The 16495-nt window shown below is 39.5% G+C and overlaps 1 pseudogene and 1 gene segment (V, D, J or C); both read left to right on the top strand.

The window, feature by feature from the left end:
- Positions 1–1953: 1953 nt before the first annotated feature.
- The window catches only part of LOC119806623, a 130122-nt gene continuing 115580 nt past the window's right edge, over positions 1954–16495 (top strand). Inside the window, 2 exon segments of the V gene segment in view lie at positions 1954–2002; positions 2247–2553. Of these exon segments, the coding sequence occupies positions 1954–2002; positions 2247–2553 (356 nt within the window).
- Positions 15257–16058, top strand: LOC119806622 (annotated as a pseudogene).

Here is a 16495-nt window from a genome sequence, read left to right as displayed (position 1 = left end):
TAATAGAATGTCAACACTCTAGTTTTCAATACAAAAATCAACTATAAATGAGCACACCTCAAAAACACAGACAAAATATTAAGAATAACTTGTTAATTTCATGAGACATATAATTGTTTTACCATGCTTCTCTCATCTTTCAACTGTACTTGGCTTAGACTGATCAACATTACATTGAATGTGCAAATAAAACAAAATGAGCCATCCCTGTAGGGCAGAGACCTGGACAAAACTGTGAGTATGAGGTGAGTAGGCAGTTGTCCATCCTTCCTTTTCTCTCTTTCCTTACTTCTTTTCTTTCTTCCTTTGTCTTTATTTCTTTTCTCCTCATCCTCCCTCCCTTGGTCCCCTTCTCTTTCGCTCATTCTTCCCTCCTTTCTCCCTCTTTTTCCTACCTATTTCCATTCTTCCCTCCTTCATATCCCTCCCCCTCATTCTCCCCCCTCAGTCCCTCTTCACTAATTTGCTCCCCTTCACTCACTCCTGCCTCACTCACTCACTCCCCCAATTCTCTCCCCACTGATGTTCTCCCTTCTCATTCCCTTTCTTTTACTCTCTTCCCTTCACTCCTTCCCAGTCTACCCTCCTCACTCACTCTCTCTCTCCATCCCCCTTACTCCCTCCCTCTCATGCCCAATCAGTCTGCCCTCACTCCTTCTCATATTCCCTCTCCCCTCACTCCACCACCCACTCCCCCTCACTTTCTCTCCCTTCCTTTTTCTTACCCTACTCATCCCAGTGCTTATTCTTTTTTTCTTTTTCCTTCTCACTAACTAAAAAGTTTTTCATTTTCTTACTTAATTAAAATATATTACGTCATTTCACCACTCCCTTAAAACCTTGCTAGAAAATCCATCCTTCTGTCTAGTTAAACTAGATAAGTAGCAGGGGTCTGAGAAAATGAAGAAGTACTCATTTTTATATCTATCAAACTGTTTATCCCTCTGTCTGTCTATCATACAATTTTTCAGAGGAAGAATTCACATTTCTGATAATTAGCATTTTATCACAATGACAAGGTGTAAGATACCTCTCTTTTAATAATCTTGGATGTTTTAAAAAAACTGTACAAATATCTTTACATGTATCTGAGATCGTTTAAGTAGACCTTTTATTCATTTACAAAGTTATATATTTCCTAAAGTATTATTTATGCTCACTCTAATGAATTTCCTTTCAGTGTTTCTATTTAATTAATGGGCTGGGGTGGCTGTGCTGACATGCTTACCACATAAATGTGAGGACCTGGTTCACATCCCAGGAAACCACATAAAGCCAGATGTGGCTGCACCACATGACTACACTCAGAGTGATGCAGTCACAAGATGAGAGATGGAGACTGGAGAGTACCCAGATGGCACTGGGCCAGGCACTTTATGGAGCAGTGGTGAGCAAGTGACCCTGTCTCAGATAAGGCAGAAGTCAACAGCCGTACCCAATGTTGGCCTCTTATCTTCACCTATATCACAAGGCAAGGAGGTTGTCCTCAAACAAGAGCAGGCAAAAACACATCTACAGCAACACACAAACTGAAACATAATTTTTTTAAAAAATTAAGAAAATAAGTCAAGAATTAATTATGTTACTTTTCTTTAAGTCTTTATTTTCCATTCCCTCTTAGATAATATTTTGATTGACTGTGTACAATTTTGAATGATTAGTTGCTCCTGAAGTAACATACATTCTTTACCCAGCACATTCATAATGCCTTCCCCTGCATCACATTTCAGAGAGATCAGAGGATAAAGACTCAATGGAATAGCATGCAAGGCTCCTTTAAGACACACTTACCATGCTCTAGTAAATTTTGTGCTGACACCAACTACCAATGGGTGAAGAGAAGCAGATGCCTCTTTGAGCTGATTTACATATTGAATCATTCGACAATAACGAAGGCTCCTTTAAGAGCAGCTACCAGAGCCTAAGAAGCATTCTCTTTTCAAACATTCAGAGATGGAGTCAAAGGCACACCTCCTATGGGTGCTGTTGTTCCTGGTACAAGGTGAGAGGGTGCAGAGCAGTGTTGGGTGCACCCACAGTAGCCATCATGGTTTTCCATGCCTCTAGTATCTTGATTATTAGATTAAAATCATTTGTAATTGATTTTAATTTCCCCCATTCCTTTTAACTTTCTGGTTTCTCAAGGTAATGCCCACAAATATCCTTAAATTTTTTTAATGAAAAATTCCCTTGCTGGGAAGGTTTCTAAACATGTATAACCATGGTCTGTGTGTTTGTGATTCCAGGTTCCACTGGGAACATTGTTCTGACCCAGTCTCCAGGTTTACTGCCTGTGTCACTGGGACAAAAGGCTACCATCTCCTGCAAGTCCAGTGAGAGTGTGGATTACTATGGCTATGATCGTATGCACTGGTATCAACAGAAACCAGAACAGCTCCCAAAACTCCTCATCTCTTTTGCATCCAACCTAGCATCTAGGGTCCCTGCCAGGTTCAGTGGCAGTGGGTCTGGGACAGACTTTACCCTCACCATCAATCCTGTGGAGGCTGATGATGCTGCAACCTATTACTGTCAGCAGAGTAAAGAGTTTCCTCTCACTATGCTACAGAGCTGAATAAAAATTTCCTGGGGTTGCTGCTCAGTGAGGCTCAGTCTCTCAGCTGTCTCTTACTATCTGACATCTCAGTACACAGCTCTAGACTTGTTTGGGGAAAGATCTTAGCCAATGAAACAAACTTTTATAAACGGATTTGATTGTTAATCCCATCCTATATACTTTATAATTCAGTTATTTCCCAACAAAATACAGACCTTCATGGTTGTTTCTTAATTAATAATATTAACTATTCATTTAAATTTTTGTTAACACATATTTGTCTTTGAAAGATTTTCCATTTCCCCCTATCTCCTATACCACATCTCTGCCTACTCCATCCCACCCTCAATATTCCTTTATAGACTTTCCTATCACTTAAGATTTACTGTTTCTCTTTATGTGTTCCTAAAAGATAATAAATACTAATTACTTAAACTGGAAAAATGTTAGCCAAAGCCATTTAGTATGTGTGCGTGTGTGTGTGTGTGTGTGTGTGTGTGTGTGAGAGAGAGAGAGAGAGAGAGAGAGAGAGAGAGAGAGAGAGAGAGAGAGAGAGAGAGAGAGAGAGAGAGAAGCCAGAGAATAATGTAATTTGCTTCTGGGAATCAAACTCAGGCTCATCGGTCTCTACTGCAATCACCTTTCCTGTTACCCACTGAGCAATCTCACCAGTGTGATCTACTATTAATTTCTTTAATGATTTACTTCATTTGAAATTGGGGAGGTGTTTAAGCATGAATGAGTTTTCAAAGCAGTCAGAAGAGGGCTTAAGATCCCAAGGAGCTAGAGTTTCAGGAGGTTATAGGTTAGTTAATGTGGGTGCTGGAAACCATACTGCATGATCAAAAAATGCTTTTAACTGATAACCATTTATTAACCTCTGATCTACCAATTTTTTTAGGTATTTATTTTTAGAATTACTCTTTTGCCCTACGACAATGATAAAGTTAATGGAAACTTTGTGGTCCATCATTTAAGCTGGAAACAGCTTTGAGTAGTTAATATTTTCAGCATAGTTCTAATTGAAAAAATATGATGAGAGAACATGCCATTAGTTAAAAGAGAGAATGGATGTTCTTAGCAATTGCAGTCCCACTACAGTTTTTATCACTTTAAATATGAAGGGTGCTTAATGCTATTAAAATAAAGTTATCAGGTGATGAGGTACTTCTAAAATTAGAAGATACTTTCATAATACACAATTTTCTGGAGCTTAAATGAATTTTAATAGCTTCAATGTTTTTCATGAAATGTGCAAGTTTTTCTATTTTTATTGATTTTTACTGAGCTTTACATTTTTCTCTGCTCCCCTCCCTGCCTCTCCCCTTTCCCCTTTAGCCCTCCCCCAAAGTCCCCATGCTGCCAATTTACTCAGGAAATCTTGTCTTTTTCTACTTCCCATGAAGATTAGATCAATGTAAGTGTCTTTTAGTGTCCTGATTGTTGTCTAAGTTCTCTGGGATTTGATTTGTAGGCTGGTTTACTTTGCTTTATGTTCAAAGACCACTTATGAGTGAGTACATGTGATATTGTATTTCGTTGTCTGAGTTACCTCACACAAAATAATGTTTTCTAGCTCCATCCATTTTCCTGCAAAATTTAAGGTGTCATATTTTTCTGCTGTGTAGTATAACATTATGTAAATGTACCACATTTTTCTTATCCATTCTTCTGTCAAGGAGCATTTAGGTTGTTTCCAGGTTCTGGCTATGACAAACAATGCTGTTATGACCATAGCTGAGCACATGTCCTTGTGGCATGACTGAGCTTCTTTTGGATATATAAATTTGGATATAATACCTAAAAGTAGTATTACTGGGTCTTGAGGAAGATTGTTTCCTAATTTTCTGAGAAATCACCACACGGACATCCAAAGGGGTTGCACCAGCTCGCAATCCCACCAGCAATCCAGAAATGTTCCCTTTACCCCACAACTTTTCCAGCAGAAGTTGTCATCAGTATTTTTGATCTTGACCATACTAACAGGTGTAAAATGGAATCTCAGAGTGGTTTTGATTTGCATTTCTCTGATGACTAAGGATGTTGAACATTTCCTTATGTGTTTTTCAACCATTTTAGATTTCTTTGTTGAGTGTTCTCTATTTACGTCTGTACTCCACTTTTTTTTGTTGAATTATTTGTTTTTGCCATGACCAATTTCTTGAGTTCTTTATACATTTTGGAGATCATACCTCTGTCTGATGTGGGGTTTGTGAAGATCTTTTCCAACTCTTTAGGCTGTCGGTTTGTCTTGTTGACTGTGTCCTTTGCTTTACAGAAGCTTTTCAATTTCAGGATGTCCCATTAATTAATTGTTTCTCTCAGTGTCTGTGCTGCTGGGGTTATATTTAGGAAGTGGCCTCCTGTGCCTATGTGTTCAAATGTACTTCCCACTTTCTCTTCTATAAGGTTCAGTGTGACTGGCTTTATGTTGAGGTCTATGATCCATTTGGACTTGAGTTTTGTGCATGCTGATAGAAATGGGTATATTTTCATTCTTCTACATTTTAATATCCAGTTATTCCAGCACCATTTGTTATATATGCTTTCTTTTTTCCATTATATATTTTTTGCTTCTTTGTCAAAAATCAGGTGTTCAAAAGTATGGGGATTAATATCCAGGTATTCTATTCGGTTCCATTGATCCTTCTGTCTGTCCTTATGCCAATATTAGGCTGTTTTCAGTACTGTGGATTGGTAGTAGACTTGATGTCATGGGTGGTGATGCCTCCGGAAGTTCCTTTATTGCACAGGATTATTTTGGATACCCAAGGTTTTTGTTTTTCCATATAAAGTTGATTATTGTTTTTTCAAGGTCTGTGATAAATTGTGCTGGGATTTTGATGAGGATTGCATTGAATCTATAGATTGCTTTTGATAGGATTGCCATTTTTACTATGTTGATCTTACCTATCCAAGATCATAGGAGATCTTTTCATTTTCTGGCATCTTTTTCAATTTCTTTCTTCAAAGACTCAAAGTTCTTGTCAAATAGGTCTTTCACTTCTTTGGTTAGCATTACTCCAAAATATTTTATGTTATTTGTGACTATTGTGAAAGGTGATGTTTCTCTGATTTCCTTCTCAACTTCATCAGGAGGGTTACTGATTTTTTTTTTAGTTGATCTTGTATACATCCATTTCACTGAAGGTACTTATCAGCTGTAGGCATTATCTGGTAAAGTTTTTGGGGTCATTTATGAAAGTTTGACTTCTTCTTTTCCAATTTGAATCCTCTTGATCTTCTTTGGCTGTCTTATGGCTAATGCTAAAACTTCAAGAACTATGTTAAAGAGATGTGAAGAGAGTGGACAGTCTTGTCATGTTCTTGAGTTTATTGGAACTGCTTAGAGTTTCTCTCCATTTAATTTGATGTTGGCTGCCAGCTTGCTGTACATCACATTTCTTATATTTAGATATGTTCCTTGTTTCCTGATCTCTCCAAGACCTTTATCATAAAGGGGTGTTGGATCTTGTCAAATGCTTTTCCAGCATCTAATGAAATGATCATATGGAATTTTTTCTTTCAGTTTATTTATATAATGGATTACATTGATAAATTTTCATATGTTGAACCAGCCTTAAATCTCTGGAATGAAGCTGACTTGATCATGGTGGATGATTTTTTGGATGTGTTCTTAGATTTGGTTTGCCAGTATATTATTATTTTTGCATCCATATTCATGAGTGAGATTGGTCTGTAATTCTCTTTCTTGGTTGAATCTTTGTGTGATTTTGGTATCAGGGTAACTGTGCCTCATAAAAAGAGTTTGGCAATGTCCATTTTGTTTCTGTTATGTGGAACACTTTGAGGAGTATATATATTAGCTCTTCTTGCAGGTTCAGGGAGAATTCTGCACAAAATACTTCAGGTCCTAGTGTTTTTTTGCTTGGGAGATTTTTTGATGACGGATTCTCTTTCCTTGAATCTTATGGGTCTATTTAACTTGTTCACTCAGTCTTGATTTAATTTTCGTATATGGTATCAATCTAAGAAATTATCAATTTCTCTTTCATTTTCCAACTTTGTGGCATATAAGCTTTTGTAGTAAGACCTAATGATTGTCTGAATTTCCCCAGTGTCTGCTGTTATATCACCCTTTTCATTTCTGATTTTGTTAATTTGGATATTCTCTCTCTGCCTTTTGACTAGTTTGAATATGGGTTTGTCTGTCTTGTTGATTTATTCAAAGAACTAGCTCTTCATTTCATTGATTCTTTGTATTGTTTTCTTTGTTTCTATTTTGTTGATTTCAACCCTCAACTTGATTGTATCCTGTCGTCTACTCCTTCTGCATGAGTCTGCTTCTTTTTGTTCTAGAGCTATCAGATGTGCTGTTAAGTCACTAATGTGAGATTTATCCATTAATTTATTTTGCTATGAAATTTCCTCTTAGTACTGCTTTCATAGTGACCCATAGGTTTGGATTCATTGTACCTTATTTTCATTGAATTCAAGGAAGTCTGTAATTTATTTCTCTATTTCTTCTTTGAATGAGGGCTGGTTCGATACTTCACTATTCAATTTCCATGAGTTTGTAGGCTTTCTGAGAGTAGTATTGTTGTTAACTTTTAACAGTAATCCAAGGTAATCTGATAAGGCAAAAGAGGTTACCCCAAATTTATTGTATCTGTGGAGGTTTGCTTTGTTACAAGTATAGGTCAATTTTAAAGAAAGTTCCATGAGGTGGTGATAAAAAGATATATTCTTTTGTTTGGGGATTGAATGTTCATAGATGTCTGTTAATTCCATTTGGTTCATTACACCTGTTAGTTTTCTTATTTCTCTGTTAAGTTCCTTTCTGGTTGCCTTGTCCATTGGCAAGAGAGGAGTGTTGAAGTCTCGTACTATTAGTGTGTGGGATTTGATGTGCAATTTAATTTTCAGTAAAGTTTCTTTTACATAGGTTGGTGCTCTTTTATTATGGGCATAGATGTTCAGGATTGAGGCTGCATCTTGATGAATTGTTCCTGTTATGAATATAAAGTGTCCATCTTTATCTCTTCTGACTGATTTTAGTTTGAAATCAATTTTTGTAGTTATTAGGATAGCTACACTTGCCTGTTTTTCAGTCTATTTGGTTAGAAAATCTTTTCTCAATTCTTTACTCTGAGGTAGTATCTGTCTTTGAAGTTGAGGTGTATTTCTTGTATACAGCAGAAGGCCAGATCCTGTTTTCATATCCATTCTCTTAAACTGTGTGTTTTTTTACGTGAATTGAGTCCATTGATACTAAGTGATATTAATGACCAGTGGTTTTTATTTCTGTTTTTTTATAGTAGTGTTTGTGTGTTTCCCTTCTTTGGGTTATGCTGCTGGGTGGTTATCAGATGACTGTTTTTATGGGTGTAGTTAGCTTCCTTGCATTGGAGTTTTTCTTCTGGTACTTTTTGTAAGGCTGAGTTTGTGAATATGTATTATTTAAATTTATTTTTGTTTTGGACTATCTTATTTTCTCCATCGATGTTGAATAAATGCTTTGGTGGGTATAGTAGGCTGAGCTTGCCTCCGTGGTCTTTTATTGTCTGAAGCACATCTATCCAGGACCTCTTGTCTTTCATAGTTTTCATGGAGAAGTCAGGTGTAATTGTGATAGGTTTGCCTTTATATGTTACTTGACCTTTTTCCTTTGCAGCTCTTAATATTCTTTCTTTATTCTGTATGTTTGTGTTTTGATTATTATACAGTGAGGGGAATTTCTTTTATCCAGTCTATTTGGTGCTCTACCTTCATAGGGATATCCTTCTTTAGGTTGGGAAAGTTTCTTCTATGATTTTGTTGAAAATATTTTCTGTGCCTTTGAGCTGGAGTTCTTCTCTCTCTTCTATGCCTAATATTTTTAGGTTTCTCTTTTCATGGTGTCCCAGATTTTCTGGATGTTTTGTGTTAATAATTTGTTGGATTTAATGTTTTCTTTGACCAATAAGTCTAATTCCTCAATAGTTTTTTTTTTTTTTTCAGGGCCTGCGATTCTTTCTTCTATCTCTTGTATTCTAATGGTTATACATGTCTCTGTGGTTCCTGTTTGTTTACCCCAATATTCCTTATCCAGAATTCCCTTGGTTTGTGTGTTCCTTATTACGTCTATTTCATTCTTCCAGTTTTTAACTGTTCCCTTTACCTATTTAGATGTGGGGTTTTTTTTGGTATCTTTGGGCGATTTATTAAATTCTTCCAATTTTTTGTTTGTCTTCTGCTCCATTTCTTTAAAGGACTTTATCACTTCCTCTTTAAAGGTCTCTATCATTTTCATGAAGTTACATTTAAAGTCATTTTCTTCTACATCTTCTGGTTTAGGGTGATTAAGTATTCCTGTTGTGTGACTGCTGTGTTCTGGTGTTACCACTTTGCTTTTTAGGTTGTTGGAGGAATTTTTGCATTGACACCTACCCATCTCTTTTTTCCAAGGAGATCAACAATGTCTTTCTATCTTGATCCAATCCTTGCTGTGGCTGTCTGAGTGTTTAGAAGTAATTTTTTGTTCTTCTCTGTACTGTTAATGTCTGTCTCAGAAAGCCTCTGGGATCTTTAAAGCCTGCTGCTCTCTTGGTCTTTTTTCCTGGTTTGCTCTCTTGATGTTCTCTCTTAATCCCTTCAGTACTGTAGCAAGCTCTTGGTCCCCTCAGTATTATAGCAAGCTCTCATCACTTAGGTGGGGTGTGGCTAGTAGCTTGGGGTGTCCAATGGATGGGTTTGGGTTTTGGAGGGAGCCTAGTTGCAGGAAACTCCCTGCTGGTTGGCTAGAATAACCAAGGGAGTTGGGGGAGGGGCCTGGCATTTTGTCTCACTGGGGAGGTTCTAGAAAAAAACACTGTGTGGTTCTTCACTAACCCCTTAAGTACCTTCACTAGGTACTATGTTCTTAAAAGACTCTCAAAACTTTACCAGAAAACTCTTAAACCTGAAATTAATTTCTGCAAAGGATATAGAGTAAATATATGGCAGTCAGTAGCCTTTCTGTGTAATAGTAGCAAAAGTACTAAGAAACAAATGGGTAAATTCCATTACTATGTCAAAATAAATAATATACCTAGGAATCAGATTAAGCAAGGAGATTAAAGATCCTTACAATAAAGTCAACAGGGCATTGAAAACTCAAGATAATAGATAGTGAAAGTGACAAGAGAGCTTCTGTGGTACCAATGTAATAGAAAAACAAAATCCATAACAACATCCCATTGACATGCCATACAGAACTAGAAAAGCAATGCTGAAATTTATTATTTCTCTAACACCAAATGAGAGTGTGCTTTTTCAGTACTCAGTCATGCAGTCAGTTCAGCATCTCTTGCCCTGAATTGCATTGAAAGGGTGAAGCCCTGTGTGCACATCACTTTTACATCAGGGGTAAAAAAGGACATAATGAGCTTAACATTGGCTCAGCTTGGGATCTTCTGCTACAGGAAAAGAAGGATCTGTGTGAGTCTGTGGTGAGGCAGCACCTCAGGACTGGAATGTGGGGAGCAAAACTAAGGATCTTGTGGACGGGAAAGAGGAGGAGAGCACAGGCACACAGTTCTCCCATTGAGCACAATGTTAGAGACATCAAGACTTCCAATGTTTTTCATACATGTTTCACCACCAAAATAACAGCCTGCAGACCAAGCTTTTTCCCACAATAACCTCTGGACACAGTCAAGCTGCAATGTACTGCTGTTCTTGAGAGGGAAACCCTGAGATTAACTCAGACTTGAGTTGTAATAATGACTGGATATCAGGGTCTAATAACTTTTTATGTGTCAAACCCCTGGAAACAGAGACTTAGAACTTTCCCTCACACAGAATACAAGTTTCATCTAAAAGAGCCCCTCGGTGCCTCCAAGCAGGTACTATGGAGAAAGGAAATGCATCTCACAAAAGATGCTCACAACTCCACCAATCTAGAGTTTGTAGTAAAGATTGTGGTGCTATGTGGATTTGATGGTGAGTATACAGAGAACCACAAAGCCCAATATCACCACACCCCAGCACCCTGTGTTTCACAGTGGGGACATTGTCAGGGCTTCTGACACTATCTCCAAACACCAGATTGGGACAGGAAATCTGCATGTGATTGACAGGAATCCAGGATGCTTAACCAGTGTTCTTAGTTCCAGGAATGCATTCATGGCTTTGACGACTCTGTTTTTGCTTTATGGTGCCATTCAAACATTCAAACCTTGCCACTTTTTTCAGTTTCTGTAGAATATAGATTCATATACATATACATATATATATATATATATATATATATATATATATATATATATATATCGGTTCCTGTAGCTGTTGTTTTTTACTTAAGATATCTTCTCTAATATACTATCACTTAATAAAAATAGTATCTTGTAGAATTTAAAAATATATGCTTAAAGAATATGAAAATAAATTAACCTGCACATCTAAGTAAAAAAAAAAATACAGACCTGTTATTGTTGTCTGGAAGTTTTAGTGGCTGCAATGGATTTCTCTTACATTTGTGGTTTTGAGCCTAGGCTTTAACAGCTGAATCATCTCTAGCCAAGCTTTGCATTTCTCTATGAGTATATTAAGTAAAATGCCTCCCTGTTTTCTTTCAGTTGATTTCTTATCCAAAATCACCAAGACATGATTTTATGTTAAACATTTTAACTTAAATCAATCTAACTCTAAATACTTTAACATTCTTAGTATCTTTGTGACACAATGATTTTAATAGTTCAAATGGGTTCCTCACTTCAAATATTCATTTGCAGGAAGAATGGAACTAGTGGAATATAGAGATTTGGGTGCTCCCTACACTGAATATGCCTCTGGGGAGTGACTCCTCAGACTGTGAAGGAATTAACCTTAGGTTGAGTGATGGAGAAACATGCATTATCCACGGTAATATCCATTTATCTACAAGGTTAGGATTTCAGAGTTTATCAGCATGTTGTTCTTACTGTTCACTGCCTTTCCTGCTCTTAATGAATCAAGGCCCCCAATGATCCATCATCCTCTTCTAAAATGAATCATAGCACAACCTATTTTTCTATCTTAAAAAGTCTGAATGCTTTCTCTTGTTGAGAATAATCAAAATGTGAAATACATTGTTGTCAGTTACAGAAAATAACCTGGAGAGATGGTTCTGCAGTTAAGAGCCCACACTGGTCTTTCAGAAGACATAGGTTCAGTTTCCAGCATCCACATGGTAGCTTACAACCATCTGTAACTTCAGTTTGAGAGAGAATCCCATGCCCTTTTCTGGTACTCGACAAGAGGCACAAATCTGGTGCATATACGGACAAAATGATCATATACATGAAATAAAAATAAAGGCATTTCTAAAAAGATTAATCCTGGTCTAGACTTGGCAACCTTCTAAGGACAAGCACAGCCCTGACCAAGGTCTGTAGACTTGGGGTAGGAAGAATTTCACCCACAAACCTGCCCACCAGGCTATCAGACACCCTTATGATGAATGACCATAGGGTGGCAAAATTGTAGAAAGAGAAGCAGAACTGTTCATGTGCTGGGGAGAAAGGCAGTTCTGAAGAGGTGATGGCAGTGAGGAATGAACTGAGGTAGATGCTCTACAGCGATCCAGGGCCAGATATCTGTAATTGGGCTGCTTCCAAAAGCCATGATTTGCTCTGTGATTCTGATGAAGATGTGGAGGTCTGTGTTTATGTCTATGGCTCCCTTTACCACCACGGGTCCTGTGGATGCCCAGAGTTTGGGTCACTACCTTGTGACCAAATAGATGTCTAAGGGATGTGCTCCCACAGAGAACATGCCAATCCAGGAATCCTGTGTCAAAACTCATGACCATAATGACATTGGGCCAAGACTGATGTCAGGAAAAATGTTCATGTTGTGACTGGGCTCTGAGTTGATATCCAAGACTCCTGTTGCCACCAATAGTCATGCAGAGATTTCAAGTCTGGGCCAACACCTGAGATCATGTTGCTCTTAGAGAGTCAAACTGTTGCAGGGGTCTTACAGACCTGGGTAGCCAATTCCAGCACCAGGAGCCATGCAATCATCTAGTCCATAACTGTGGAAGTAGGCCATGTCTGGGTCCTTGGCTCTATCACCAACAGCAATAGCAATAGCAATATCAGTGGTTCCTGTTACCATCAACGGCTGACCAGATATCCAGAAATCTGTGCTGCCAAATGGGTACATTTGGCATTTGGGGGACATGTTACCAATTGTGCAAAGTCCATCTGGACAATCAGCAATGACAACTAGGGCCACAATGACTTCAAGGCCTGGGTGGTTGCCAAGAACAATGTCTGGATCCATGGTCTTATTGCAGCCTGAGTTTGTGCTGATTTCTGTGGCCTGTGTTACCACCAAAGGATACACTGATTCCCGATATCTGAGCCTCCACCCATGTGTGACCTCCTTGAAGCCAAAGTTCATGTGGCTGCTAAGCTCATACAGACCTGAGTAACACTTGATGCCACCCAGATTCAGGGTATTGTCCTGTCTTGGACTCCATCCAAAGCCATGTCTGGGTTTGTAGCTCTGCCAAAGACAGGACCTGCACTAATGTTCAAGGCTCCTGTCACCATTAAAGGCAGTACATACATCCTGGATCTGGGCCCAAATCTGGCCCTATGTGGGGATTCAAGGGCCAAACATCCACTGGGTCCAAGCCATTCTAAGTGAACTGTGCTGCTACCTTGGGCCATGGTGTCATCTGGGCCCAGACTGCTGCCAGAGGCTATGTCTGGTTCCATGACCTCACCTCAGATGTGCTGATGTTGATGACCTTGGCTCTTGTTACATCCAAAATCAGAGGATGGGGCTACACACAGTTGACCCTGCCCAGCACCAACTGTATCACTCTGGAGAGCAGGCCCCTGTTCCTTCCCCAGTGCAGCACAGTAGAGCTGTCCTTGCTGTCACGTGTGCAGGTGAGCACACATGCAAGTGTGAGAGACTTAGCCCCACAGTCTGTCATGCAGTGGTATGAGCAAAAGTGATACCATGTTTGCTTCTTGTCTCTCATCCCTTACAACATACTGCAGACCAGAAAATCTGGCCTCAGTATCACAAGGGTGGGAGACCTGAACCTGCTCCTCACCAGTTCCAAATCAAAGGATTGGGCCCTGCATCTAGCCTAGGGAGCATAGTAGAGATGAACCCGATGTACTTGAGAGATTTGGCCTCACCCTTCATCTGCCATCTGGTGGAGGGAGGGAGGGAGGGAGAGAGAGATAGCATCATCCCCCCTCTCCTGTCCCTTAGTGCCTGTAACAGGAGGGAGAGCTGGCCCTCAGGTCACAAGAGTGGGAGAATTGGCACTGTCTCCCACCAGATGCAACACTAGGGAAAGCAGCCCTCCCTCCCCTCACCTCTTCCTACCTGCTTCAGGTGAGAGAGCTGGCCTCAGGGCCACAAGAGTGGGATAATTGGCCCTGCCCCTTATCAGCTACAGAACATAAGAGACTGGGCATGGCATCTTGCCTATGCAGTGCACTAGAGCTAACCCTGTTGGTGGGTCTCAGGAAAGCCATGCCTGTTGGTGTGAGAGCAAGAGGGTTGCCCCCACAACCTCCCAGGTGTGCCAGGGGATGGCAAGGGTAAAAGAAAAATGCTTTCTCCTTGACCCCTTGCCACCATTGACAGGCAGGAGAACCAACCTCAGGACATATAAGAATGTTAGAATGAGTACTAACCCTCCCGACCAAGTGCATCAATTGGGAAAGCATAACAGATACCTTACCTGGGAAACTGTAGGACTGGCCTTGGTAGTGTGAGTGAGCTGGACACAATGGTCTGAGAGCAGGAGAATTGGCCCTGCTCCTTGTTGTCTGCAACTTTGGGTGATCTAGCCAGGGCAGTGCTGGAGAGCTTGCCTGGGTGGTAATGAGGTGAGAAACCTGGCAGGCTGATGAACCCAGTCTTCCACTACATTATGAAACACAAAGAAACACACAGAAGATGTGGTCCAAACAGCTACATGCTCTAAGGATTTCTCAAGCACAGAACTATAATAAATTGATGTGCTTTCTGTGCTAGATCCCCAGGTTCTGGTATTCAGCTATAGCAATAAAAATAGACAAAAGGAGAGTAGATGAGACAGGTAAATGTCAAAGAGAAGAGAGACATGAGGACTTCCAGAGTATGTGTAAGACTGGCTAGTATTAAGTTCCATGTGGATTTTCTACACCCACACTTTGAAGAAAGAAACATATAAAGAAGGTTGTGCAAACATCCTCATGTGCCTTGGAAAAGATTCTCTGAGTACCCAGACCACACGCTGGCTAGAGACTATGAGGACCTGAGGAAAGGACCCAGACATAACCCCTGCTCATATATTAACTTATGGAGCTATAGAAAATTAATACAAAACAGGTTCACTATCCTAAGATAGAATTATAAACTTAAAAAATTAGAAGATGTACATCTGAGAAAAGATTCTAAGACTTATTGTGCTGAGGTTTCCCACTCCACATGGAAAGTATGGAAAAGCCCAAAGAAGGCTCATGTAGAAGTGAAGAGATTGTCTAGGAAGTAAACCTTACATGATCCTGGCAGTGTACACTTGGGTTTCTTTTTTTTTTTCTTTTTTTTTTTTCCTTTTAAAATTTTTTTATTGCATTTGAAGACATTTCCAGGAAATGTTTGTTTTTGAAGCCGTGGCTAAGTGATCATATGCACTAGCTGTCAGATTTCTCTGGCATGATCCCATTGCCTGCAATGGTGTTTATCAAAACTAAAAATGGCCCTTTTGGCTCCCGGAGCAGCACCATGGCGGTCGGCAAGAACAAGCGGCTGACGAAAGGCGGCAAGAAGGGAGCCAAGAAGAAAGTGGTTGATCCATTTTCGAAGAAAGACTGGTATGATGTGAAAGCCCTGGCCATGTTCAATATTAGAAACATTGGAAAGACACTAGTAACGAGGACTCAAGGAACCAAAATTGCATCCGATGGCCTCAAGGGTCGTGTGTTTGAAGTGAGCCTTGCTGAGCTCCAAAACGATGAAGTTGCATTTAGAAAATTCAAGCTAATCACTGAGGATGTTCAGGGCAAAAACTGTCTGACTAACTTCCACAGCATGGATTTTACCCGGGATAAAATGTGTTCCATGGTCAAAAAGTGGCAGACCATGACTGAAGCTCATGTTGACGTCAAGACAACCGATGGTTATTTGCTCCGCCTCTTCTGTGTTGGTTTCACTAAAAAACACAACAATCAGATCCGCAAGACCTCGTATGCACAGCACCAGCAGGTCCGCCAGATCCGGAAGAAGATGATGGAGATCATGACCCGAGAGGTGCAGACCAACGACTTGAAGGAAGTGGTTAATAAATTGATTCCAGACAGCATCGGGAAAGACATAGAAAAGGCTTGCCAGTCCAGTTTATCCTCTTCATGATGTCTTCGTTAGAAAAGTAAAAATGCTGAAGAAACCCAAGTTTGAATTGGGAAAACTCATGGAGCTCCATGGTGAAGGCGGTAGTTCTGGAAAAACTACTGGTGATGAGACAGGTGCTAAGGTTGAGCGAGCTGATGGATACGAACCACCAGTCCAAGAGTCTGTGTGAAATGCAGATGTTTAATAGTGACAAATAAAGCCTTATTTGTGATGAAAAAAAAAACTAAAAATGCTAGCACATTGAACACGCCAATACGCACCCAGTGGTCTCTATCAAATATTTCAATAGCTAGGAAAAACCCAAAGGCAAATGCTGAATATATAGTACAAATCAACATTCTTCACAGAAGAAAACAGTTTGAGACTAATTTTCTATAACACGTTACCTGCTCATCAGTTCTTAAATTTACGCAGTTATTTCAAGGATAAGATTTGCTCCACTACTCATGGTTTCTCAACTTAAAAAGAACAAAAACCTAAGTTCTAAGGGTGTAAACAAGTACACACATAGAATTTCTTGTCTGTGCATCTTATAACAATGGACACAGGGAGACAGGACAAATGTATACTGAAGTCACAACTACGAAGATGAAAAAACGTTGAAGA

The sequence above is a fragment of the Arvicola amphibius genome, chromosome 2 (assembly GCF_903992535.2).
Source record: "Arvicola amphibius chromosome 2, mArvAmp1.2, whole genome shotgun sequence".
Lineage (NCBI taxonomy): Eukaryota > Metazoa > Chordata > Mammalia > Rodentia > Cricetidae > Arvicola > Arvicola amphibius.
The sequence above is the reverse complement of the archived record's forward strand: the minus strand, read 5'-3'. Positions and strand labels throughout refer to the sequence as shown.